Consider the following 26,810-nt stretch of genomic DNA (forward strand, 5'->3'; position numbering starts at 1 on the left):
GCTTTTATTTGGGTAAATTCATATCTGTAAATAGCCTGTGTGTGCATGTGCATAGAATGATCAATATATGTATATATGTATGTATGTGTGTGTATATGTATGTATGTATGAAGGTTTGGGGTTATAAGTTGTGTATTATTTTGTAATATTAAGCCTGTACATAGTTGAGAAGCACTGTTTCTCCTGGTCTGCTCTGCTCAGTAGGGAAAGAGGTGAGCTGGCCTACAGCTAGGCAGCCATGCTCCCTACAGCATACACACTCCTGCTAACATCCCTTCCATTTGAAGAGAAGTTACCTCCCACTTACCATCTGGGTTACAGTGAGAAAGACTGGAAGACTGGCATGTCAAACTGAACTGTGATGTAAGCATTTGTTGTGCTGTGGAACATATCAGTAAGGTACCAGGGCTCTGTAGGAATACAGATTAAGTCTGGCATTCTTGCATAATTTTTCTTGCAAGTGAGTTGGCTGTGTCCATTTAGGAGAAAAACTGACTTAACCCCAACATTTAATGAGATATTTTATTAACTATACAGAGAGAACCACATGCAGTTTTCATGAGTTTCTTGTTTAGTCAGTGGAGGATAATTTCTATGAAATACTTGACCTTCCATTTCAAATGAATTTCATCATAGTGTTTCAATTTGTAATTTTAAAGGCAGACTAGAAAATTGAGCACCTATATACCTATACATTAAGGTATGCACTGTAATTACAGCATGTTGGAGCAGACTCAATTAATAGAGTCTGCTGGAGTGTGGTAATTACTGCACTACAGTAGATTCCAGTGTCATGTGTATCATCATCCCCACGCTGAAAAATGATGACGGGGGCGCCTTAACCAAGGCTTGTTTCTCTGGGCACTTTAATTAGAGTGGCTCTCTGAGGACCTCCTGGAGCACATGTATATATGCCCACTTGTTTCTAGACTTAAACTGTTTTAAAAGGGCCAGGTTCTGAGAGAGTCTCCCCTCCATTTCCATCAAAGTTTTGCCATCTCAGAGGATGGAGTCCAAATGGTTTATTAAGATTAATTTGAAAATAATTTTTACAGTATTTGTATAATGGTAGACACAAGTCTGCTCTGTAGGGGTAAACAGCTAATTCTTGCCACCTTTCTTGCTGATACTATAAATACAAGCATTTTGATTCATCATTATGTTACTCTAGAGTGACACTAGTATGTGTGATTCTCTGGGCTCTTAACGACTCTTTTGTGCCCATAGGAAGTTCACTGCAGAGTTCAGGTAGGTGTACTTATTTCTAAGGTTTTTAAAATCCATAGTGATATTGTAGCAGAACAGCATTTAAATGTGGGAAGTCTCAAGTCCACAAGGCATGAGAGAGGACAGCCCTCCCAAAAGGAGGATTTCACACTCAGGCAGTCTGTAGGGTACAAGTCAATCCATTCAAATGGAGATGCCATATTCTAGTTCTGTGTGCTTGTCTGGAACTAGAAGTAGCATAGCTGCATTAGAAGCAGAGTTTATTGGCCTTATTGCACCACCACACTAATACATTTAAGTTGCTGTCAGTTCTGGCACCAGCATATACAGGATTAGTTTGGGTATTTCTGCACAGTACGTTTTAGACATTCCCTACATGTGTGTTTGTGGAGCATATTACCAGTTTTGGGGAAGGACTGAGTGTGTTTTGAGTGGGCCATTACCAGATTTTCTTGCACGTCACAGCCCAGAGTAAGATAACGTATGTTGTTTTAGAAAGGCAGAATGAAGGGAAAAAGATCTTTCTCAAGTAATTACATAGCAGCATCTGGGGAGACAAACCTGCTCATCGTTCTGCTTCTTGTGAATTGTGTTCAGACTGTACTTTCGCTTTAACCCAGTAAGCAGCAGATATTGATCCTTACCACATTTCCTCACATATAATGCACACTCCATCTTCCAGCAGCTGTCTTTAAAAAACAAAAATGTATGTGTTATATGTCATAAAATATAGAATTCTTAGTAGGATTGCACTAGAGTAACAGTATATTTATGCCAGCAGTGAATGAGGGGAAAAAACATTCCAGAATTACAGCTTTGTAATAGAAACTCAGTGGCTTGTTAAGAATATTTCTGGTAACTTGTATTTGTATTCTGTTTACAGTGTCAGCCAAACCAAGGCCTCATAGTGATGAATATACAAAGAAGATTCCACCTCCTAAGCCGAAACGAAATCCAAACACTCAACTAAGCACATCTTTTGATGAAACTTACATTAAAAAGCATGGCCCAATGAAGACAACACTCACTAGGGATGCCTCCTTATCGCAGGTCAGCAGTCCTGCCCCAGACACAGAGGAAGAAGAGCCTGTTTATATTGAAATGGTTGGGAACATACTAAGGGACTTTAAAAAAGATGAGGATGACCAAAGTGAAGCAGTCTACGAGGAGATGAAATATCCTATATTTGATGATGTAGGCCAAGATTCAAAGTGTCAATGTGAATATGACCATCACACTTGTTCTTCTCAGTGTGCTACTCCCACAGTGCCTGACCTAGATTTCACCAAGTCCTCAGTGCCATCTACTCCCAAGGGCTTGCTTTGTGATATCCCCCCACCATTTCCAAATCTGCTTTCTCACAGACCTCCACTGCTGGTGTTCCCACCAGCACCAGTTCAGTGTTCCCCAAATTCTGATGAGTCTCCTCTAACTCCTCTAGAGGTCACAAAGCTTCCTGTGTTAGAAAATGTGTCTTACATAAAACAACAAGCTGGAGCATCTCCATCTTCACTGCCACCCCATACACCGGGTCATCAAAAACCGGAAAAAGACCAGACAGTATCTCATGGAATTACCACTCCTGGGCACTCTTCTTCACCTCCACATCCTTCTACCCTGTACAGAACACAGTCTCCACATGGCTACCCTAAAAGTCACTCTGCCTCACCCTCTCCCGTCAGTATGGGAAGGTCACTTACCCCGTTAAGCCTCAAAAGACCTCCACCTTATGACTCTGTACATTCAGGAAGTCTCTCAAGAAGCTCTCCATCAGTGCCTCATTCTACAGCCAGAAACACATTGCAAGAAGGGGGAAAGATGGTAAATGCCTCGGTTAATACCTACGGGTCATCCTCACAGAGTGGTTCACGTTCTAGAACACCCACCAGTCCTCTAGAGGAATTAACCAGTCTCTTTACCTCAGGACGAAGTTTACTGAGGAAGTCCTCCAGTGGCAGAAGATCTAAAGAACCTGCAGAGAGTAAGTTTTCAGTACAATATCTGTCTGTTTTCTCTACATATTTATAGTTCATGTCGTATTTTATTAAATAGCATGTCAATTATCACATAATTCAGCAATATAATGATATATGCCTTAATCCTGCAGTCAGAGGGAAGTTGATTACTGTTGAAAAATGCCTTTAAATGTCATCCTTTTATGCTATATTTTAAGGTTCCAAAACTCCTGAAACTGAATTATGAGGCTTCCAAACAGAGATGTAAGTTATTTAAGGCCCAGTGCTATAAAGCCTCCATTGTGGTGGTAAGTACTGTCTACTGCCATTGGGTCCTGTGAGTTGGAAACAATAGCCCATAAAATTGGACATGACAATACTTAAATACTGTTAGGACTGGTAAACATCCAAAATAATCTTGTGGCACACTGTTTCCTGACTGAAAGCCCTGTACCACAGAGTTCCCATTAGCTTCAGTGGGCACTGAATGCTTTCAGCCACTTGTAGTAGCAACCTGTAACGTTTACTGTACTCAACAATAGATTCACAGCTGTGAGTAAAAGTGAAGTGTGGCATTGATATTAATATCTCCAACTATCTTTCAAATTCAGTGAAGCTATTAGAGTGTGTCTTAGCATGGAATTTGCCTGTAAGCCTTTATAGCTGAGAAAAGTAAGTAAACATGATATGCTTTTTTCTGTAGGTCTAATAAAAAGTCAGTTTGTCTTTGAGGTTTTGGAGCCTGCATACCTCAAATGCTCTTTATTTGAGAATACTTGATTTTTCTAGCACTGTATTTTATGCTTGTACTAGCAATATATTATAACTTTTTGGCAGAGATATAACATAAAAAGCCATCATGTGCCAAATTCTGCACAAATTTATGCTGCACTGATAAAGGATGGTATTTCTGTCTCCAGGCTACCAAATTGTTATAGAGAGAGGAGGTCAGGTTCAGTACTGATTCATACTCACTGTATTCACTCAAGTAAAGGGACTGATCCTCCTCTTACTTACCATAGTTTTACACTCCCTAACAATTATTTTTCACCTGTCTTTGGGCTTGCTTCTCCACTGATACATGTTAGTGCAACTTGGCAGTAACTCCATTGGCATGGACATAAACCAATGCAGGGAAGAAAGAATTAGACTCATCATGTACATGCACTCTGTTCATCCTCTGCAAGTCAATGAAGCCTTTGGTCAAATTTATCTTTAATCATTTGGCAGCCTGAAGACCTAATACTATTATATAAAAGCTTAGTTCCATGATTCACTAGTTTTGACATAAATAATTACAGTAATAAAAATGCAACAACACCAGATTTGGGTGTGGGATGGAAGCAAACAGGTCTAAAATGAGAGAGAATTTTTCTAATAAGGGACAATTGTGAAGTATGTTATGTGACATTTGGGAATAATTGAAGTGGTAGAGTAATGGTAAAGTACAGATGGCAATAAACATTATTAAACACACTACTTGCCGATAAGCAAATAGAACTCTCCTTCCAATTATGTGCTGTGCCAACATCATCCAAGGCATTTAATAAAATTGTAAGGTTCCATTGCTGTACATGAAAAAACCCTTAGGAACTTTTAGAAAATCCCAGAATGAACATGACATTAGTTTGAGTCTATGAAATCCCAGGGTACTTTTATGCTGCCTCTTCAAAGGTGACCCCCAAAATAAATTGTTTATATTCCACTTGAACAAATTTGACTGCAGACTATCAAGAGGCATTTCAAAATGTAAAGTAAATCTTGTGTTCCAAATCTTTACAAAACAGCTTTTCTAATTGGCAGTTGAAAGATCATTTGGTTTGTTCTTCTAGGTAGAAAAAAAAAAAGATGCTTGTTCTTGGCCATTAGTGCTGGGGAAGATGGGTAAAACAGAAACCAAATTCAGTTATTTTATGGCCTAATCAGTCATTTTATCTAAAGAAGCTAATAGCAAAAACTTTCAGTGCAGCTGTGCAGGAGAAGTAAACAGATTGTCAATCCGATTTTACTTTAGTTTGTCTGGTATTTATAGTGTAGTTTAATCTTTTTGGATTACCACAGTAGGCAAGAATTGGGCTTGTACTCAAATACTATAGTGACAGAAGTTACTGTAGGATGACTTGAAAACAAGTACAGGATCAGCATTCTCTCTTCTGTAATTGCACAAAAAAGATCCATGATAACACATTTATAGTAAATTGTGGGGTATAAAAGAATAATCTGACCAAGCTTCTACATTCTGTGGTGTGTAATAACACACAGTGGGAGCCCGTGTAGACTAGACTAATCATGAGATGTACTTAAGCCTTATTCATACAAGTCATGCAGGAAGCCAGTGGGTGTTGCACAGTTTTGAATCAGAATCTAATAGTCTATGTTTTTTTGGAATGGGAGGAGAGCAAATGCAGTATGACAAACCAGACCAAGCATTCTCAGTTTAGTGTCCTTTAGTCTGAGCATAAAACAAAACGTGTGGAAACCAGATAGCAATGAGCAACAGGGCTGACCCTAGAGGGGTGTGGAGCTCAGGGCAAATCAGCCTGTGCAGGGCCCCCTTTACATTTTTATATAATTAAAAAAGTTTATATAACTAAAAAGAACTCACCGATCACAATCAGTGTTGTTACCTACATTCTGATATCCGCTGGAAGGGCGAGGGCAGGGCTGCAGTTCCTGACTCAGTACTCACTGGTTGTAGGGCCAGGGCCAGGAGAGCCAGGTGGCACAGGCTGCAGAGTGGGATGGAGGCAGCAGCCCTTGCCCTGGTGCTGAGGGTGCTGCCACTGGCACAGCCTGCCCCAGGGGGCCGCCTGCAGTGTGGGGCAGCTGAGGTGAGAACCGCACCAGGTAGGCCAGGCTGGGTCAGGGACACCCTTGCAGTGGGGGGGCCCTGAGTCAAGCCAAGCCAAGCCAAGCCACAGTGCCCAGTGCCTAGTAGCCTTGCAGGGGCTCTGGGCCAGGCTGTAGCACAGGGTGGGTGCTAGGTAGCACCTCTGCTGCAGCCCTCAGAGCCAGGCCACTGACCCTTCCCGTGGGGTGCTGCTAGCTCCTGCCAGGGGCTGGATTGGCATTTTCTGGCTCTAGAACAGAAGGTTTGCGGGGCACTGCATGGGTCCAGCCCCAACAGCTGGCTTGGGCTCTGGCTCCAGCTTTCTGACTTTGAAGTATGGGGCCCCCTAAAATGTGGGGCCCAGGGCAGTTGCCTTGATTTGCTGTACCCTAGGAATGGCCCTGATGAACAAAAAGACAAAAGGAGAGTTATGTCCCTCTTATTTCATTAGAGGTAGGAAATATGGAACTTCAAAATTATTCTGGGCACAGTTCAGGCAAGATTTTCTTGAAGCCTGAAAGACCTGTTTATGACCTGTTTGAATTATTCACTACCACGTACAAATTAAAAAAGAAAGAGTATGATATAGTATCTAGGATTCAGCCTGAGTGTACTTGCAATGTACTGTGACAAGTATGGAGAAAATTAATCTCTCAGCTATAGGGTGACTACTGTCGCTGACTTCTGTGGGGATTGTGGTCATAGTTTTAAAAGCAGAACTTTTCTTTGACCCTTATCCTCTGTCTGCTTTTTGGTTGTTCAGTGCATCTCTGGCTTGAACGCAAAAGTGATGAATGGGTACAGCAGTACTTAAGTTACCTACTATTATTCTTCTTTGTTAAAATGAGACCAATTCAACCATTTTATCTTTAAAACTCCTGGTAAGCCAGAAACCGTATAGGATCATGGAAGAATAAGAATGGAAGCAATTGCACCTGCATATGTCAATTTGAGATAAATTTGATAGAGGTACTAATGATTTTTCTAGGTCAGATAATGGCTAGAGTTGACAGAAAATTTCAGTAGTATCTCATGGCAAATTCTGATATTTCAACTTTTTTAATCCTAAATTAGGATAAAATATCAAGGTACTAAAATTTTTCATGGCAACAGATGTAATTGGAGAACAAAAATATTTATTTGAAGTGTGTTCAACATTAAACTAATCCTCACTGAAATGCTGCAGTAGTTCACAGGAGCTGTAGATTAAATGTTTAATATCACTGTTGTCCCTTGTGGCCGCACTCCTCAATGGAACATACCCTTAGGAGGTATATGACTTCCAAGAAGCTCCACAGAGGTGCTCAGCCAGTGGGAGAAAATTGTCGGTCATGGGAACATTGTCTGTGCATTGGGAAGGTGGAAAAGCCATCTTGAAGAATTGCTAGGGTTTATTTTCTTTTTGTTAAAATAGAAGTGCTCCTTGAAAGTATACTTTTCTGGTCCTATATGTCTTACTCCTATTAACTCCCATAAATATAAGGTATAGGTAGGTATTTCTCAAAGTCCTTGGTGAAATAGTTCAGTCCCTTTACTAATCGGTTCAGTTTAGTTCAGAACTATCACATCAACCCGCTTACATCCTTTAAAATCCCCATGTGTCAACTGTTTGTGTGTGAACATGTAAGTGTAGATATGTATATACACTTTAAAATTAAAAGGAAGAAATCCATTAAAGGAGTGAGGAAAAATATAGCAATGCATTCCAAAGCAATTCATTCCAAATAATAGTAAAACTAATTTTATAATGAAAAAGTCAAATTCACTAATAGATTTCAAGCATTATTTCAAGCAGCTACATTACAGCCAATATTTTCAACTTTAGATCTCTAAGCACCTAATTACAAGTGGCTTAATTATTCAGGGTGTTGATTACCCATAAATCCACTGAAGCCCCTCTCAAAGAGAAGTTGCTTAGCATCTTTAAAAATTACGCTAAAAATTAGATGCCTCTTAAGTCTAGGCCAGTGATTCTCACCTAGGGTACCACACAATGTTGGCACTATTAGGTTTGGAAACACGATTTACAAGTTAAACCCAAGAATTTCAACTAGAAATCCATAATCCTGGTATTTCTGAGTTCTTCACAACAAAAAAACCCTCCAAACTTCTCTATTATTTTTCTGTAGTCCAAAAAAAAGAAAAAGAAAACTAAGAGCTGGCGTTTTCTAAGTGGTGTTGCAAGTCTACCCAGGGGTGCCTTGACTCTAAAATGGTTGAGAACCACTGGTGTAGGCACTTAGGACTGAACATTTTGACCAGCATGGAGCATCCAGATATCACTGCAAACTGAATTCTACAGTCACATTGTATGAGTAACTCCATACAATCTAGGATAAGTAAGGTTGACAGAATCAGATTGGCAGCTACAATAAGGAAAGTGCAGAATTTATATTAATTTAAGGTTATAAGTAATTAATACTCCCAAATTTCTGCCTCTGAAACTGACTCCAAGTTATTTAGTCTGCCAATAGAAGGAAAAGGCCTGGTATGACTTGTATTAAAACTCACCCCCTAGGCCAGAACTCCCTCATTGTCATGCCGGGCCATGGGCAGCCAGGTCTGGGGGTCACCTCAGGATCAGGGGAAGCCGGGAAGTCAGGATCTAGAAGATCTGACCAGGGAACTGAGTTAGGGATCCTGAGGGTCAGGCAGAATGTGAGGTCAGAGGGCTAAGCCAAGTCAGGTATCTGGGAAATAAGGCCACAGCTGGGTCAGCTATCCAGAGGGTCAGGCAGAGAGTGAGGGCAGGAGGCGAGCCAGGTCAGGTATCCAATGAATCCATCAGTCAGAAGCAGCACAGACCAAAGATACAGCTTCTTAGATACAAAGCTGAGCCTTGTTGTCTAGATACTTCCTCTTTATACTGGAAGGAGTGAGGAGTCAGCTGACCCTAGCAGGCCACTCTGATGACAGGGAGTGGACAGGTGGCTAGGTCTAGAAGGTGGGTTATGGCCAGGTGTGTCTGCCCCATGCTTTGCTGAGGATGTGGCAGGCCAATTTAAGCAGCTGTGCCAGGCAGGGTGAGGCCCCAGATTCCAAGCCACAGCCTGACACTCGTTAGAACACCAGTGAATTAGGACTTAATGATGCCTTGGGAGAGTGAGCAGTCTCTCCAGATTTGACTGAAGTACCATATCTTCATTCGGACAAAATTATCCTATTAAGTTCTACAAGGCTGTGAACTCTGATATGCTGTCTTTTCTAAATATGGGGAACTGCCCATGACAAATCCAGATGCTATGTCCTTGGAAAAGCACTTGGATAAAAAATGTCAGCTTTTTCTCTATCACCTCATGAACTAATGCCATAGGTAAGAGCAGATTTGAAGTCTCCATGGGTAGATGTCAGTAGCCTGAATTATAAGTAAGTACATTTTCAAGGTATTTAGCCATTTCCCCCTTCCTTAACTGTTATTTGACAGATTATAATAACATTTTCTAAAGCCTCAATTCAGGAAGTTCCAAGAGGGATCAGAAAATTTAAATAATTATGTAAATCTTGAAATGTTTTAAAAGAACCTCCAAAGCTTTGGAGAAGAGCACATTACAAACGTCTTCCATATCTGTCACTAGGAGCTGAAAAGTGAAATTCTCCAAAGGGCAAAACTACAGACTCTCAAGACCCTGTGGAGAACTAAGAAAAGTAGGAATAAATTATTGTTCACTGTATACAAAAATCTTGAGGAACATGCAGAGCACACTAGACCCTTTTGTAACTGCTACTGCAAATTTCCCATTAGCATGAACATGTCTAAAAGGCATTAAGCTATTATGATGTTACAATAGAAACATAATACATAGGAAAAAATAATAGGCAAATAAACATTGCAAGTCCTGAATGTGGTTTAAAGAAGAAATTCTCTCTCCCAAAAAATCAAATAGGCTGAAATAAATGGTTAAAAAATCCTGTATTTTAGGTTTTAATTCTATTACTGTGTGCCTGTATGCATATTGATTTAAATCCTGCGTAGCCAACCATGCTAGCACAGCTCTATAGTGCAAAGACAGATGGTCAGAAAAGAAAGTACAAGAAAATTTGAAGGCTGAATTTTTTTTTTCTGTAATTCCACCTGAATAAAGTGTATGGATAAGACAGATAATGTAAATGCTTAAGGCACACTGAGTGATTCATCCAGCATAACTGGACAATTTGGTCATACCTAAACACTTACCAATTACATTATATAACTAAACTGAATAAAACAGGATAATCCAATAATGTTGCTTCTCTTTGCCTTATTTCCCTCTACATCCTGATAGTTGCAATATGTTAGCTTATGGAAAACTAGAAAGGCTGTAGGTGTACTTCACATAGTGTACATGAACATTTCTTGCCTCTTCCCATCCCTCATTTCACACTTTCTTTACTTGACAGTTTCTTAACTTTTCTATAATTTTCTCCCCACTCACCTTTTTATTATTTTTGTGACAGGTTTACAATTATTCGTCCATTTTTCTTTGACCTTTCTGTTTATTTACATTTGCTTTTATCACTTCATCTCAAATTCAACACACAGATGTGTCATAGCACTTAGGGTGCATCTGCATGTGCAAATGCTGCTGGGTGAGTTTACTCCAGACTAATTTGCTCTGGCGTACACTCACCCTGGGCAGCCTACACATGTGCACATTCAGGAGCAGATTTACTCCCACCCTGCTCTTCCCTCCTGCAGCATCCAGGGGGAGTTCTAGGCTCCCTCTGGGTACTAGCCCAGGCACTGGCAGGGCCAGGAGATGGATGTCTCCTGGTCAGGCCTGGGAGATTGCTCCCTGCCCCGGGAGCTGCTCCTGGACAATATCCCTCTGCCCTGGCAGTGTGGAGCTCCTGGCCCCAGCCTCCCATTCAGGGGCAGAGGGTTTGGAAAGACCTGCTGGGGAGGGGACCCCCTGTCCCAATCCACCAGTGGGATAGATAGCAGTGAGACTCGGATGGGCAGGGATTTCCCCCCCAGCCAGGGGCTCACTGCTAGCTGCTCTGCTGACAAATTGGGACAGGGGCCTAGGACATTGCTTCCTGCCTCTGAGAGCTCCCTGCTTGCAGGGCAGGGAGACTTTATCTCCACCTGGGCTCTGATGATGGAGCCCACTCTAGAAGCAATTTCCTGCCCCTTCTTCTTGGTTTGACCGGTTGTCTACACATGCCTTACTGTGCAGTAGTTACTCGGCGCTAAGTTGCTACTTGAATTTGCAAGTAGCAAATTAACTGCTAAGTAGAGCAAATTACTGTGCAGTAAGGGTCTAAACATATAGACGGTGATGCTTACTATGCAGTAATTTGTTCTACTACACAGTAAAACATCTCATGTATGTGTCCATAGGCACCAAAATCACATCACCAGGTTTTCTAAGCCCAGAGCACTAGGTATGTAGTGCGTTTAAAATGTTGGTAGTAAGTTTCACAAAAGGTGGTGATGGGAGCTCAGCTCTCTCAAAAATTGTTTTGGGGTCAAGATAAAGGTTCACTACTTTGAAAAATCTGCTTCTGTGCTGATGATCTCCTAGCCACCTTTGCACTAATTTAGTTCCACTGACTTCTACAGAAAGAACTATTGGAGGAGGAAGAGAACAAAAGGGAGGAATAGGAAATAAAAATTCAAGGAAATATTGTACGGCAGCTGTTTTTTCCTTTAAAAATTCAATTTCATGCTAGAACTAGGAGGCAAAGTGCTTAATGATCAAAACAGTTTATCAAGGGTTGTGGCAGATTCTACATCAGAGGCTCTTTCTAAATCAAAACTTGATTTTTTTCCCCTCTGCTTTCTAGACCTATGGCCTGCATTATGCAGGAGGTCAGACTCCCAGTAGTGCCTCCTCACCTTGTAAATGAAATAAATGTGCAAGAGAAAGGTTTTTGGAAATATGAAAGGAAAGGAAATGTAACAAATAGTAATAGAAGGTATGAAAATACCAGGCTGAGTCATTGTAGCCTGGATTTACCACTATTTTAAGTAACTTTTAGCTTGCTTGATCAAATTCGGTTCAGTAGCATTTCAGAAACCATTGTTGAGCTTTAATTGAGCAGGGTTCATTCTACAGTTCATTGTCCTTTAGCATTAGGATGGCTAACCAAGGATCTAGATATCCTGGCAGTCAGGGACCCAAAGAATTTTGCATGGCACATCTCCATAGTCATGTACCCTGGGCGAACCAAAACTGACACTGCATGAAACTAACAAAAGTGTTAGTTTCAGTTGGTAGGTGTTGGGGACTAAGGAAAACAACACATTTCATGTCAGAATTGTATGTTGTTGTTTGTAATATATATATTTAATTTCTTATTTATGGGAAAAGAAAAAATCAGTGTTTATTTCTGATTCAGAATGAAATTTCATCTCAAAATAGCGAAATTTCCCACAAACCAGAAATCTTGAGTTTCAGGTAGGTATATTCTAAATAGACAAAAAGAAAGAAAGAAAGATATTGGCAGGTAAAGTGACTTCCCTGGGGTTACCCAACAGATCAGTGGCCCCTTGAGCATGATTCCAGTGCCATAAGCACTAGACCATATTGTCTTTTTAGCACTAAATGTAAAGATGTTTCTTCATATTTAATATCAAAGAAAATTTACAGTACAGCTGAAGAACCTGTACTGATTGTGAAATTGCACCCCACACATTTCTGCAGTCATATCCTTGTAATTTGTAATGCATACTAGTGCTTTATTGTGTTTCTGTAATCTCCTTTTATACAAATATTAATACATCTGTTTTAAGGGCTTGTGGTCATTTGGGTCACTTAAAGGTGGAATGTCTCCTCTTTCAAATGCAAGAATGTCTTTGTTCCATACAGATATCAAAATAGAAAACACGTATTTTGAAATGACATGCGTTTGTTTCGCTAATTGGGACCATGACATTGTCTCCGCTTCTAATTCAGCAATTTAGGCTCATCAAAAAATCAGGTTCCCTTGGGACTACCATGGTATACAGAATCATTGAAGAAGACATAATTTCATAAATAATTGCTCAGGTTTTTCTGTAGACAGATGCTGCTTCTGATTGATGTGTATGCATTTATTTATTCCTTGTGTTTATATTCCACAACTGTTTGATCTCAAAGTATAATTTCTGGTTAGTAACTTAATCAACATTTCTTTTTATGAATAAGAAAATCAATGCTTAAAAATCTGCAGGGTTAAAAAAAATCTTGGAAAATAACATTATACTCTGATTTGTTTTTTACATGGACTTCACATGGATAAAATAGCCATTGACTTTCTATTGTTTTAAATACATGACCCTAGATATGAGTTTTCTGAGCCCTGTTAAAAAAAGAAAATATCTAAAAAAAATGAATGTATTAGCATTTACTGTGACCTGTATTTAATAACTTCCACTTATAAGCAAAGCAACACTTGCTGTATTTAATGACCTGGATGATGATAATAGGCTCTGAGTTTTGATTTCTAGGGCACAAAAAAGTCTGTAAAAATTAGACCTTTAGGGCCAAATCTTCAGTTGTTGTAAATCAGCATAACTCCATTAAAGTCACTGGAGGTAGGTTGATTTACACCAACTGTGTTACAGGTTCTTGGAATATAAATCTGTCCTTTATGATTTTACAACTCTACATTGAAAATTGTGCATTCATCTAGCAAAACTGTAAACAGAAAGTATATTGGTCCATTTTATAAACTACAAAATGACCCAAAGATTTGTCTCTCCAGAAATAATAAAAAATAGCAGTAAAAAACATTTAATCTTGTGCCATTGTCCAGAAATCCAAACACACATTACTTGCCATTAAATTGCATAAATATAATATGTTGAAATTGCTCTATACCTGCTTTAGAGAAGAGTGATCTTTTGGGAGAGTAATATGAAAACAACAATAGCTAACATTTTAGGATATGGATTTGACCTTTTAAAATCAGAGAGGTTTTCAATTTTTTTTGTGAAGCACATACTAAACAAACATAAGAGCATTGGTTTTGAATCATACTAGCAGTCCACATAGTCTAGGCCCTTGTCTCTGATATCACCTGGAGGATCTGATACTGGCAAAGATAAAGTAAACTCAGGCTGTGTGTACACTGAACAATGCTGCAATACCTATAGATACCAGAGGTGACGTACTACACAGTATAGGCATATTAAATTGCTTTTGAGACTAAAAGGCTTGGATGCAGCACAACATATTTGAGCTTTTATATCACTGTAAAATAGTAGTGAGCACATGCTGAACAGTCCTCCACAGTGTCATCTACTTAACTCTTTTGTAAAATTATTTCAAGAAAAATCAGGGGTAAAACCATGCTGGTATACATTATTGCTTGTTCAATATGTCTGGAGCTAATTCTGTCCTAACTATTTGAAGGTGAACAGGTTACTTGAAGGTGAACCTGCTGCTCTGCCACCCAGTGGTAAGACGCAACAAGGCAATCTACAGTTTATAGTTACACTGAAATAGTAGCTTGTTTGTCTGCTCCAGGTCCTTCTGTACCTTAAATTGGTATGTATAGCACATGTACATAAAGCAGTGTATATGTGTTCTGTATCTAGGGAGTAAGCTACCTCACACAGACCTACGTCCAGTGTCTCTACAAGATATTGCATTCTGTCCTGTAAGCCACATTCTTAATAGTGGACATTAATGGCACACTCTGGTCAGAGGGTTTGTTTGATTTTAACCCCCATCAGTGACTGTTTAGTTTTTATCTCAAAGCATGTGAATTTGTATACTTGAATATATTTTATCCTATTATATCAGTGAGTGTTCTCAATGAATTTGTAAATATTTTAACTCCCCCATTTAATACAAAATATTATGCTATATTCATAGTCTGATTATGCATATACTGGTATAAAATCAGAAGCAATTCTGTTGACATAAATTAAGCTACAACACATGGTGTGAGAGGAGAAATCTCGGTTTTGGTGATATATTCACAAGTCCCAGCTATTTTAGTTGAAGTGTATCATACATTATGGCAAGCTGCAAGTTAGCGACTGTAAGCAAGGTTATCAATATAGGTACAAGTAAAAGGCATCTGAACAAGGAACTGGGTGTCAAGCATAATGAATCTAGTAGTGTAAGCTGGTTTGGCTGTATGGCTGAAGTGTATCTGCTTTAGCATCTGAGCTTCCTTTGTGCCTCCCTTTGGCTATGGCAGAACAGGTTTCTGCACAAGCATGAACTAAGCAGCAAAATTTCTCCTTAGATAATGTTAATGTTTCTTTGAGAATTTGTCACTCTGCCCAAGCTGTGTGTACCTTGAATAACATGCTTGTAAGATGAGTGAGAACTAAGATGAGTGAGAATTAAAGTCTTCCTTGACTCACAAAGCCCCCTAAAAGTCCAGATATAGTCTACTAACAGGAACAAATATATATAGATACAGAATGTTTAGTATACACATTTTAACAGATTCCATACCACATATTTTGGGCTCTGATGGATGTATGCCACATATACCTAAAATATACATTGCCCAGAACAGAACTACCGTGTTTGCATTTGCAAAGGCAAGGAAAGGGAACTAATGTTCCTTATTTTACTACAAGCCAAAGCTAACCAAATTAGATTTTCTAGTAAAGGTCCAATTTTCATTTCTAAAATTAGAATTAATATATCACAGCTGGAGGAGGTGCTGCAGGTCATTGCTAAACTAAGCGAATAAGATCTTTGCAACCCTTCTCCCAATCAGAATGCTATTTTCCTGATATCCTGAGCTCTGCCACTGCTTCTTTTCAAGATACAGAAGCCTGACAAATGTCTTGCCCACACTTCTTACAGTAAAATTAGCTTAGATTCTATGTGGTTCTAAGAAAACATGGGATGCAGCAAGGAAAGGATTTACAGTCCCAAGTTGTTAAATTCTTGCAACATTACCTTTCTTAGTATTTCTTAAAATGTCTTTCCTATGGTGATATACACAATAAAAACAACAGTTTCTTCAGCTGATTAAGCATTTTATACTGCAGTTTTTAAATACCAAGATTTTCTGGAATGCCGATTTAATTCCTAGAAACATAACCTCAGCCCCTAAGGCCCATCATAAAAGATCTGATCCAAAGGTCCTTGAAGTCCATGGTAAAATTTACTTTAGTGGATCCTACTCTAAATTCTGGTAATGGAGAAAAAGGGCTTTACTCTTTGTCTATAAATTCTCTATATGTGAGGAAATTTTTATGTCCCGACTGAAGCAACTGATAAAAAGCGTGTGGAGGAATAGCTTGTGTATGTAATTTTTTTCTTGACATAATTTGACCTACCTGCAGTCTTTCCACAAAAACTTGCTTACTGTATTGCCCTTCAAGCAGATGTCAGGGTGACTGAAGTCCCCAATGAGAACCAGGGCCTGTGATGAGGACACTTCTGCTAGCTGTTTGAAGAAAGCCTCATTTACCGCTTCCTCCTGGTTTGGTGGTCTATGGCAGATCCCCACCACAACATCACCCTTGTTGCTGTTCCCTCTCACACTAACCCAGAGACTCTCAATGGGCCTATCTCCAGCTTCATACTGGAGTTCTGATCAATCATATGGCTCTGTTACATAAAGTGCAACTCCATTGACCGTGTCAGCCAGAGCTCATCTCCCTTGTATTTAGATGACAGTAAAAACTACCCATGGAAACATGTGCAGAATGAACAGTTAGATGCCTTGCAGCCTTGTCTTCTGGAATGTTAGACAGTTTGTTAGCCTTTTTTTCAGGTGTTCTATTGATTTTCATGGAACTAGGTCAGAACTGCTTTTAATTGAGCATGCTGGTTACTGCAGCTGACTTCCCTCTAAGAAATGAGTATTAAAAATTGATATGAAATGCAAACTTCTGTTCAATTAGCAACCCAATAAAGATAGACTAGAAAAGCCACCATGTTAATAAAGATGAGGAAAAGACTTTCATTGACATTGTAATATACTCCTAATTGTTTGTTATAAATAAAATTTCTGAGAGCACATTGTTTCTAAAACCACATTTCCTGTTTGCAGTATTAATAGCTTGCTTGTTTTTCTTTGGGTTTTGAGGCCTATTGTTTATAGATAACGAGCAGACAAACAACTACATGTCAAGATTTTAACTTAATACCATTACAAAGCAGCTTCATTCCAAGCCTGTCAAGTGTCTTACAATGTTGAATAAAATATATCCCCCATTTGCAGATGAAGAAGCTGGGTAAGATTTTCTTAAGGGCTCAGTATTGGCCTTACTCTGCTCCCACTGACTTCAGTAGAAGACAGTTGATGTTGAGTGCTTCTGAAATCTGCCCCCAAGTGACTTACCTTGGCCCCTACATAAAGGGCCAAATCCTGCAAGACTTAAGCACACGTTATCTTTAGATACTGTGAGTAATATCATTTACTCCCTAAAGCAACAGAATTCTCTCTAAAATGATTTATTATGTATTTAGATTTACAACAACAAAAGAGTGAATGAATAATGTATGGTTTATTAGCTTATACTTTTCTGGCTTTACAGGGAAGGTTGGCAGAGAGCTGCCCTCATTTGCAGTTCCTGCAGACTATCAATTGTTTTTTCTTCTAAAAAATTGCTCCGCTGTTTGTCAGTTAGCATTACAATAAGAAGCCATCAAGACCTGGAATGAATATGTGCTTAAGCAGGTTGTGGCAGGCTGGCCACAGAGTGTATTCATCTGAATGATAGCTTTTTGGACAAAACGTTTTCCCTAGCTCTGTTTGTCAGCTGACTTTGGTCTAAACTGCAGCTGATTAGCTGAGTTTCTCAGTTTCTTTAAAGCTTAGGGGTCTCCCAGTATCAAAATGTTGTGTGTTCCATGCACCCATTAAGAGATCTTTCATCATATTCAAATCATGTATGTCAATTATTTAAAAAATATGTTCATGCTGTGAGATTTTTAGTTTCCATCTCCCTCCTCAAATGAGAAGACTTGGGGTTTAGCAGAAATAAATATGGAAAATGCATAATTTTGCATATTGAAGTACAATGACATGTGCAAGTGCTTTGCACATTCAAATGCCTTTATGGGAATCTGACTGAAGTTTATCCATAAATATTTAAAGAAATGAGTTATTTCTTGAAATTTACATTTTTATGCACTAGTTTTGCTCAAGAATTTTTGAACAATAAAGCTATTTGCCATAATTATGTTCAGTTTTCAAAATTCAGGGATTGACTTTGAAAAGATTTACTACCTTCAGGCTTTATGATTCAATGAACTTCTTGTGTAACACAGAGCTTTGATGTCTTTTTATAACACCAGTTATCTGACTAAGATAACAGCAGCATAATATATCTTCAAACCAATCAACATTGTTATACTTTTTAAATAAATGTTGCAGAGCAAAACTGGCTTTGCTCCTCTTTATATGAGAGTCTATATGACCTGTAAGCCAGTATAGACTATAGGTACAGTAAAGGGTTAGTATGGCTCAATTGGGCATGCAAGTCCTGCCATGGCTTTGGTGTCAGATTGTACAATGTATCTTTTATTTTTGTCTTATCCAACTTTACCTTAAATGCATATCAATTTAATCCTGGGTATGTGCAGACATTACATTTAGATCAACCAAACTATGGTTAGGTTGATATAAATGCCCATCTAAACAGACATTCAGTGGTTGAAATTTGGCGAAAGTGGTGGGGCCAGTCTAAGTTCATCTGAACTAACTTAAATCAGAAATGGGTTAGCCCAGTCCATCAAAATCTGCACATATTCAGACCATAGTCCCAGGGCTACACTCTTCTTACCCTCTCTACTCTGATCAAGCTATTTTTAACTGCCTCTCCTTCTCCAGCCTCTTCTCAGACAGACATCCCTTCCCAGACCCACCAAACCTGCGAGCCCCCCCGTCCCACCTGCCCCATTCCCCATCCTACTTACACCAGGTTCTCAGAGTGGAACAGCTGCAAGTGTCACTCCCAGTTTATGATCATGTGGTTTAAAGTAAACTGTGTGATTGTAGATCAGACGGGGTGAACATTTGTACTTACCCATTGCCTCAATATACACATTTCACTGGGGCTTTGTACATACAGTTTGTCGCAGATTCAGTGCTTCAGGCTCTAATGCAACAAGAACGATCAATGTATGGGCTGCTGAGCAGTGTTCTATGGTGTTCCAGCTATGGTAGTATAGACAAATAGATGGCATAAGAGCTCAGCTGTCCCAGACTACTATAACCCTAATGTTGTAGCAGTGACAACAAAATGTTCCATAGCCTAGGATGGGGGTATTGTATCTCATACATGGGGCCAACGTAAACACATTTTTCTTCTAGAAAATTTACTGTACAATAAGCAGCACAACAACATGTTATCTTGGGGACAAAGATAGTTCTTTTTAATAATTATTAGCGAAGTTGAATTTATCCCAAAGTTTCCCACTTGTTTTTCAAGTAAAGGGGAACATTGTCAGGATGAGATGTTTGAAAAGAAATTTTGCCTTTCATTTTTCCTGACACATCCCAAGGACAGCTAGAAATAAAATATTCCAGAAGACTGTGGAAAATATCAAAGCATTGCTGTGCATCAGTGGCATGCGTCAGTGTAACTGATAAATATCGTCCAATAACAATGATTTGTCCCTTGCCATGTGAGATTATAGTCTGATCCAATCTGCTTTTCATTTTTAGAATTTATTAGTTTTTAGATAACCTCAGAGCAGAAAAAAACTTCTCAGGAAAGAATAGGGGAAAGTAAATATATAAAATCTAAACTGACAAGTGAAGACTAATTTTCTACATCATGTTAAGTAGCAAATCCTAAACCACATCTTGAGCTAGTGTAAATTGGCACTATTCCATTGCCTCCACTGACACTTTACTGATTCATTAATGATTGAGAATCTGGCCTTATTTTCCTAATTGCAGTATTCTATACTTAAAACACTATTTCTTAGCGTTGATCAATAAAAACTAACTGAAACCAACCTTCAAGTGAATCAGACCCTAAGACATTTTGGGGCATCCATCCAATGTAAAATTTCATTGTTACAATATAGACAGCAGAGATACAGTAGTTTTCTCTGGTTGAAAACCTGCACCTCCAAATTAAATAGGAGGTCCTCGTCTTGGAAGCACATCAACCATAAATAGTGCTTATGACCATGAGTGAAGCCATTAATGTAAATTATTTCAAAGGGGCTATTCATGGTAATGATTGTTATACACATGCAGAATCAGACCACCACACTGCACCTTTAAAAATCTTTTGTCATGTTGCTCCTTAACATCATCCAGAGCTGATTGCCTTTTATGTCTTGTTGCTTAATAGATCTGCTTTAAATTGCATATTATATTCTGTCATTTATGGTTAGCTCACATGCCTCTCTCAGTTTCTGTTGATTTCAGTGAAATCTGAGAGTAACCAGGATTGGGCCCCTTTTAGTGTCTTTTAGGGCCTTATTACACATTGCACTTTGAGTTGCTCAAATGTTGATTGGCGTCAGTGCTAGCTCAAGTTTGGAGCAGTCACACCTTAAGGCTAAAAACCTCTGACTGTCCCCAGCTTGCCCAGATTAGACTTGCCACTAGAGGGCTGGAGACCAGAGACTGGACTAGGAGCTGTAGCTGTGAGTTGCCACTAGACAGTTGGTGACCCAAGACAGGCTTCTCTCACTGCTCTAGGTGGTGGTGTATGACAGATGGGTTGGAGGGTGGGGGTAGGAACATGAAGCTGGGAAGTCAAGATGGGCGTGGGTAATGAAATTGGAGGTAGAAAGAAAATGGGGGTGGGGGAAAGGTAGTGAAAAGAAGAAGTCAGCCCCTGAAGGAGTAAAAAAAAAAAAAGTAAAAAATAAGAATTGTAAAAAAGAAACAAAGAGGACGTAAATTGAAGAAGGTCTCATGTTTTAATAAACTGGGATTTAGGATTGCAGTGTTGGAGGTGCTAGTTGTGCTTCCTGGGTTGGCTGGGAGGTGGTAGTGGTGAGGGAAGGCTCTTTTAGGGGAGCTACTGCCCCTGCCTGGAGAAGGAAGCCCCAGCTCATAGGGGGCCCAATCTCAGCCCTTCCTTGTTCCCCTCTACCTTGCTAGATCCCACTTCTGGACCCATCTGTGCCCTGCCACCTGGGTAGCTAGCAAGTGCTTTACAGGAAGTTTGAACAGGGATGCACCCCTGCTGTTGGGAAGGGCACACCCCCCAGGAGCAGGAGGGGAAGTTGGGTTGGTGCCAGAACTACCTCTGGGCAGTAGAGTTCAGCGATTTGAAAGTTTATCCACACTGAACAGGGGAGTGGGGACAGGACACTGCATGCTGGGATACTGAAGGATTGCAACTTGAGCAGTGCATCTATGGGAACTGGCCATGCATGAACGGAACAAAAGTTGGGTAACACAGATCATAGAGAAACCTGCCCTGGAGTGGCCTAACTTTAAGCCATGTAAAACTTGCTTAATACTAATTTCAGGTGTTAATGTGTGAATAGTCCATGGGTTAAGAGCTCTATGAGCTGCTGTGTAACAAGGCCCTTATTTATATTGTAAAGAATTACTGAGGCCTGTGCTTTCATTTTGTCTGTAATAGTATTTACAGGATGCACATATTATCACTTTATAAAAACATTTCTGCTATATTTGCATGCAAATGTTAAATGAATAAAGTCCTGTGTCATTCTTCATTGATGAATAACCTAATCCAAGCTCCAGATGAACATATGATAGAGCATATTTGTTTATCTTTTGAAATATCAAGTTGCTCAGATCCAGCTCTAATTTGTGGCCTACATTTCTTTATATGGCTCCTTGCATTTCCATGCCTCTTCAAGAATTCAGAAAAGACACTCTCTTGTAGACATTTCATGCTGAAGGCCCTGGATAGCATGTGTCATGTTATATGGATGCAAACTATTGTGCAACAATTTGCCTTTGTAGTGGTTTGGATTACAAAACAGGGAAAGCAAAATCATTGGTTTCTTCCTTATGCTATCATTGTCATCCTCTATATAAGTAGATGGTCCAAAGTTTCAGAGGGCAGAAACCAGAGATTAGATTTTAAGTCTGTTACTTTCTGAAGTATATCTAGATATTCCTGTTGTGACCTGATGGCTTGTATTTGTTTAATGAGGCTTTTTTTGTATATTGTTATGCTAAACTAAGAAAATCTTAAAGTTTGGGGAAGAAAACATGTTTCCATCAGAGGCATCATTAAAACCTTTATACTCTTTTTTTCTCTCTCTCTATAAGCTTATTTTCATGCATTAACTTCTATTTTCAGTACCATGCTTGTTAACTGACAGTAATTCATACAGCACCCTAGTGTTTGCATAACATAGTGAATACATGAGCATTAGAAATGATAAATTTGTCATCTTATTAATGCTTTCTTTAGGGAATTCCAGAGAAAATGTTGTTTATTTTTTTCTCATAAACAAGTTCATCAACAGACTAGGACAGGGGTTTTCAACCTTTTTTGGATCAGTGTACCCCCGGTAGCCAGATACAGTGTGGAGGAGCAGGGGGGACTTGCAGCTGAATGTGGAGCAGTGGCAGCTGCTGTATACAGGCTTCCCTTGCTCTCCCCCTCCTCCCCCCCTATCCACCTGCGTGTCAGCATGGGATGGTGCGCAGCAGCGCTCCATCCCCACCTGCCCATCTGTGTGTACCCCCTATGGCCTTCTCAAGTACATCCAGGGGTACCCGTACCCCTGGCTGACAACCCCTGGACCAGGATGTTAAAGGAACCCACAATCAAGCTAGAAATCTTTTGTTGAGATGCAACGAACGTATGTGTGTGTGCTTGTATGCGAACATAGTTTTCAGGTTGTCTCCTTCCATACTGTATAGTAGCTCATGCTATCTATATAGTTACTATCTTTATTTAAATTATAAGAGTTATACACAGCTATGCTGAAATTAAGGTGGAGCAATATTTTCAATATAAACACACTAGCCAATTGCCTGTCAAGAATGATGGGGGCCAGGGGTGGGAGGGGGCTGGGATGGAGTCCCACAATGCTCCCCTCCACCCCCTCATGTTGCCGCCATTCTGCCTCTTGCAGGCAGTGGGGTGGGGGATCTGAGGCCAGCAGTGCTGGCCTCGGCTCCCCCACCCCTGTCCAGTGCTTGGTGTGGCTTTGGAAACATGATGGAGCTCCCCCACTCTTGGAGCACTCTGATTGGCTGTTTCCATCAGCTAATCAGAGTGCAAATAAAGAATTACAGACAGACAGACATAGGCTTTTACAATATTACAATACCTTTGGAAATTAGGATACCATGTAAGAATACCTTTGGGCTTACATTTGAAACATAAAAATTTCAAACACAGAGAAAAAATTTCATCAGGTTGGAAGCAAAACTTTTTCAGCTTTATAGAAATTAACAGAATATTAACTAATTCTTGTGATTTTTAGTTTTCTCTCTGTGAATGTTTTTCCATGCAAATTTTTCACTGATCAATAAAAATAGAAGTAGAAAAGAGCTGTGAAATTTATTAGACATAAGTTAGATTTGAAACACTATTCCCCACCATATTGATGGGCTTGTCAGAAAAGAGGTGTGAAAGAAGCTGTGAAGGGAACATAAAATCAGCAGGGATGGAGAAAACTGGCATCACTGTAAGAAATCTATGGGAACATCAAGACAGGCATGCATGTGCAGTTTGCAATGCTGCAGACCCATCTGCAGCACAGCCAACTGTACATGCTGCACATGCAGGCATTTGCTGCGCTGCTAATTTGCAACACAGTGGGTTTTTTGACACCAGGAGATCCTAGTGTAAAAAAAAAGTGACGGAAAAAAACGGGGTGGCACATGTGGCTGCAGCATGCACCGCCCAAAACTGGAGCCTGGGCAGCCAGAACTACACTCTGGCTGCCAGCCAGGGTCTGAGTACCTGAATCACACTGCTGCTAGAGGCCCTGGAGGCCCCAGAACCCCAGGTAAGTCTGCCCCATCTGGGGCAACTTGTCACACACATGTGTGTGCAGGGGGGTGTTTTTAGTTTCATAGTTGTTCCCCATAGTTGTTCCCTAAATTTGTCCATGGGAAACAACTATCCCCCTATTTGCCCCTGGGGAATGTGCACTTCTGTTCATGGGGATGTGCCCTATTTATTAATGTGCCTGCCTTTCCTACCTTCCACTAATTCCGAAACTTACAAACAGGCAGGCAGTCATTGACTTCAGTGGGATTTACTTAAAGTAATGTGAGCAGAATGCAGTCCATGATCTATACTGCTTGAAACATTAGAAATATTCACATTAGACTGTGAGGAAGCACAAGCACATCTGAAGGATGTAACTTATCTAGAAAAAGAAGGTATTTCTGTTGGGACTTCTTCCCAAGACATAGAGAGCTGAAAACAGTTAATGTAATTTCCTAAATGTTGACTTCAGTAATGTAACTAAGAAAGCTCAGTTTGTGTGTATTGTTTTGCATCATAAATATTCTCATAAAATACCATTTCTACAAAAAGCAAACTTGCCATTTTTATCCATCTCATATATTCTGATTATTCTTAGTGTCTCATCAAAGAGGGAAAATAAAGGAGAATTATACATTTTTAGGTAAAATCTTGGTTTACATTTACTATTTAATAAACATGTAAAGTTAGTGAAAATGCAACCTTGCGGGGGAGGGAGCGAGCTGTTATATGGATTTAATTAAATGCACTCTGTAATGGACTGGTGACCTTGTGTGTTTTGTAGAACCATTAGATGAGCTGAAGATCAGGAGCCACAGCACTGAACCACTACCAAAGTTGGAAAATAAAGAGAGAGGAGGTCATCATGGGACAGCTTCCTCTAGGGAGCCAATAAAAGCTCAGGAATGGGATGGAACTCCAGGACTGCCAGTTGCATCCAGTAGACTGGGAAGATCCTCTGTCAGTCCAACCATGTTGGCAGGAAGCAACAGTTCAGGTATGTGGGAGTTTCACAAACACAACAAAGAATGGGATCCCCTGGTACCAATATAAATACAGGAGTTTATCCAGCAAGAAGCTGAGTCAGTGGGATCTGAGTGGCACTTAATGTCAGTTTTTAAAGATATTAATGTGATTAATGGTACAGATAGTTGGTACACTTCTGAAAAACTCTATACGCTTCTAAAATTAGGCACATAAATGACTTTCAAAATTTGTCCTTAACACCTTCCTAAGCACCTTAATCCTGACAGCTGTATTCTTCATTTAATAAGAATTGGATCATTAGTAGCTAATGTTTGAGAATAAATTTCTACTGTGAAAATATTTGCACAGAAACAGTAAATTACATATTACATTGAGGCAAAGGGTATTGGCAAAGAACCATCATGATTATACTTCCATGTTTATATCATCAATTTAAATACTATATAAGGCAATGAACATATTGAAGCAAAAAAACTAAAAAGCTGTCATATGAATATATGCAGCAGGTGAATACAGAAGAGTTACGCGCTTCATGCTTACATGCAAACCAATGCAAAAGTGACTCTACAGATTTCAATTCTCTAAAATCAGAGTCTATCAGTGCCTTCATCAGGAATCCTGGTTTTCTCTGATAAAAAAAATCAGAAATTTTCTGATTTAAAACACCACAAATTATCTGATAAAAACCCCAGAATCTATAATTAAAATGAAATTCCACTATGTATATAGGTATCAGTTGAACACAATGTTTTCTTGCTACATTTACAGTTTTAAAGCACCATGGAAGCCTACTAGTGCCTCAATCACTATTAAAAATAAATTCCAAATACCTATACATTTTGCATTGGTTTTGGGTTTTTTATCATGGAAAATTAGAGTTCCTCCTGCCCCTTTCACTCATCAGGATGCAGCTCCAGGCCTCTCAGTCCCAAACCCTGCTCACTCCCCACCTACAACACCTGCCCGAGCCCTGCTGGTGTCTCTCATTTGCCACCCAAAGCCCCTGGCCCTGCTGGTGCCCCTTGCCCCCACAACTACAGCCCACTGCCCCCCCAGTCCTGCCAGAGGAGGCCCCCAGCTGCCAGGGCTAGAGGGCCAGGGTCCTGGGTCCACAGCTCCCTGCCACCTGCAGCAGTGGCTAAGTCCTAGCTGCGGCATATGGGAGGCAGCAGCTGCTGTGGCCCCAGTGGGGAGCATGGAGCATGGCTCCCCCTCCCCCGTGGGCAGTATTGCCAGAGCAGAGCCTGTGTTGGGGCAGATGTGGGCTGCCCACTGTGGGCTTGCTTGGGGCTCCCTGCCCCCAGGTCCTCCACAGCCCACCAGATGTGGCAGGGCAGAGTTGGCAACTGGGGGCCCCCTCTGGCAGGGCTGGGGGGCAGAGGGCTGTGTGTGTGGGGTTAGGGGCACCAGCAGGGCTCAGGGGCTATGGGTGGGGAGTGAGGAGGAGCAGCAGGGCTGGGGCCGCTGTGAGTAGGGGGTGAGGGGCACCAGAAGGGGAGGGGGGGGGTTGTGGCTTTGGACTGAGGGGCCTGGAGCTGCAACCTGGTGAGCGAAGGGGGAAGAGAAGCTTTGATTTTCCATGATAAAAACCCAAAATCAAATGCCAAAATTTATAGCTATTTAGAATTTGTTACAGTGATTGAGGCCCTAGTAGGTTTCCAAATTGCTCTAAAATTGTAAATATATCAATAAAACATTGTGTACAACTGATTCCGGCTCCAACCCTGGAGCTGCCAGCCTCCACTCCCCTGCTGCCTCTTGCTCAATTGTATGGTGAGGGGCTGTTTCCACCCCCCATGTTAAAAAGGCAAAAAGCCCTTATCTTCTAATTGAGTACATACAGTAGTTCATTTGCTTAACATGTCTACTTGGAAAAAATTGTTATGTATACTGTATTAATCCTGGTAAATGTCTTTTACAAAAGTAAAGAGTGTGGATGAAGTCACATACTAAAATTGATAAACAGGAAGCCATTTCTGCAGAAGAGTGATCAGTTGCACATGGGAGGGTCTCCACACTGTTT

The 26,810-nt window shown here is 40.2% G+C and overlaps 1 protein-coding gene across 1 annotated transcript in view; it reads left to right on the forward strand.

The window, feature by feature from the left end:
• The window catches only part of NYAP2 (neuronal tyrosine-phosphorylated phosphoinositide-3-kinase adaptor 2), a 117,586-nt gene that overhangs the window by 38,124 nt on the left and 52,652 nt on the right, over nt 1-26,810 (forward strand). The window contains exons 3-4 of the mRNA XM_090054122.1: nt 2,111-3,208; nt 24,585-24,797. Of these exons, the coding sequence (XP_089910248.1) occupies nt 2,111-3,208; nt 24,585-24,797 (1,311 nt within the window). The remainder of the gene's footprint in view (nt 1-2,110; nt 3,209-24,584; nt 24,798-26,810) is intronic.

The sequence above is a fragment of the Crocodylus siamensis genome, chromosome 6, assembly GCF_052110815.1.
Source record: "Crocodylus siamensis isolate JL-2025a chromosome 6, ASM5211081v1, whole genome shotgun sequence".
NCBI lineage: Eukaryota > Metazoa > Chordata > Crocodylia > Crocodylidae > Crocodylus > Crocodylus siamensis.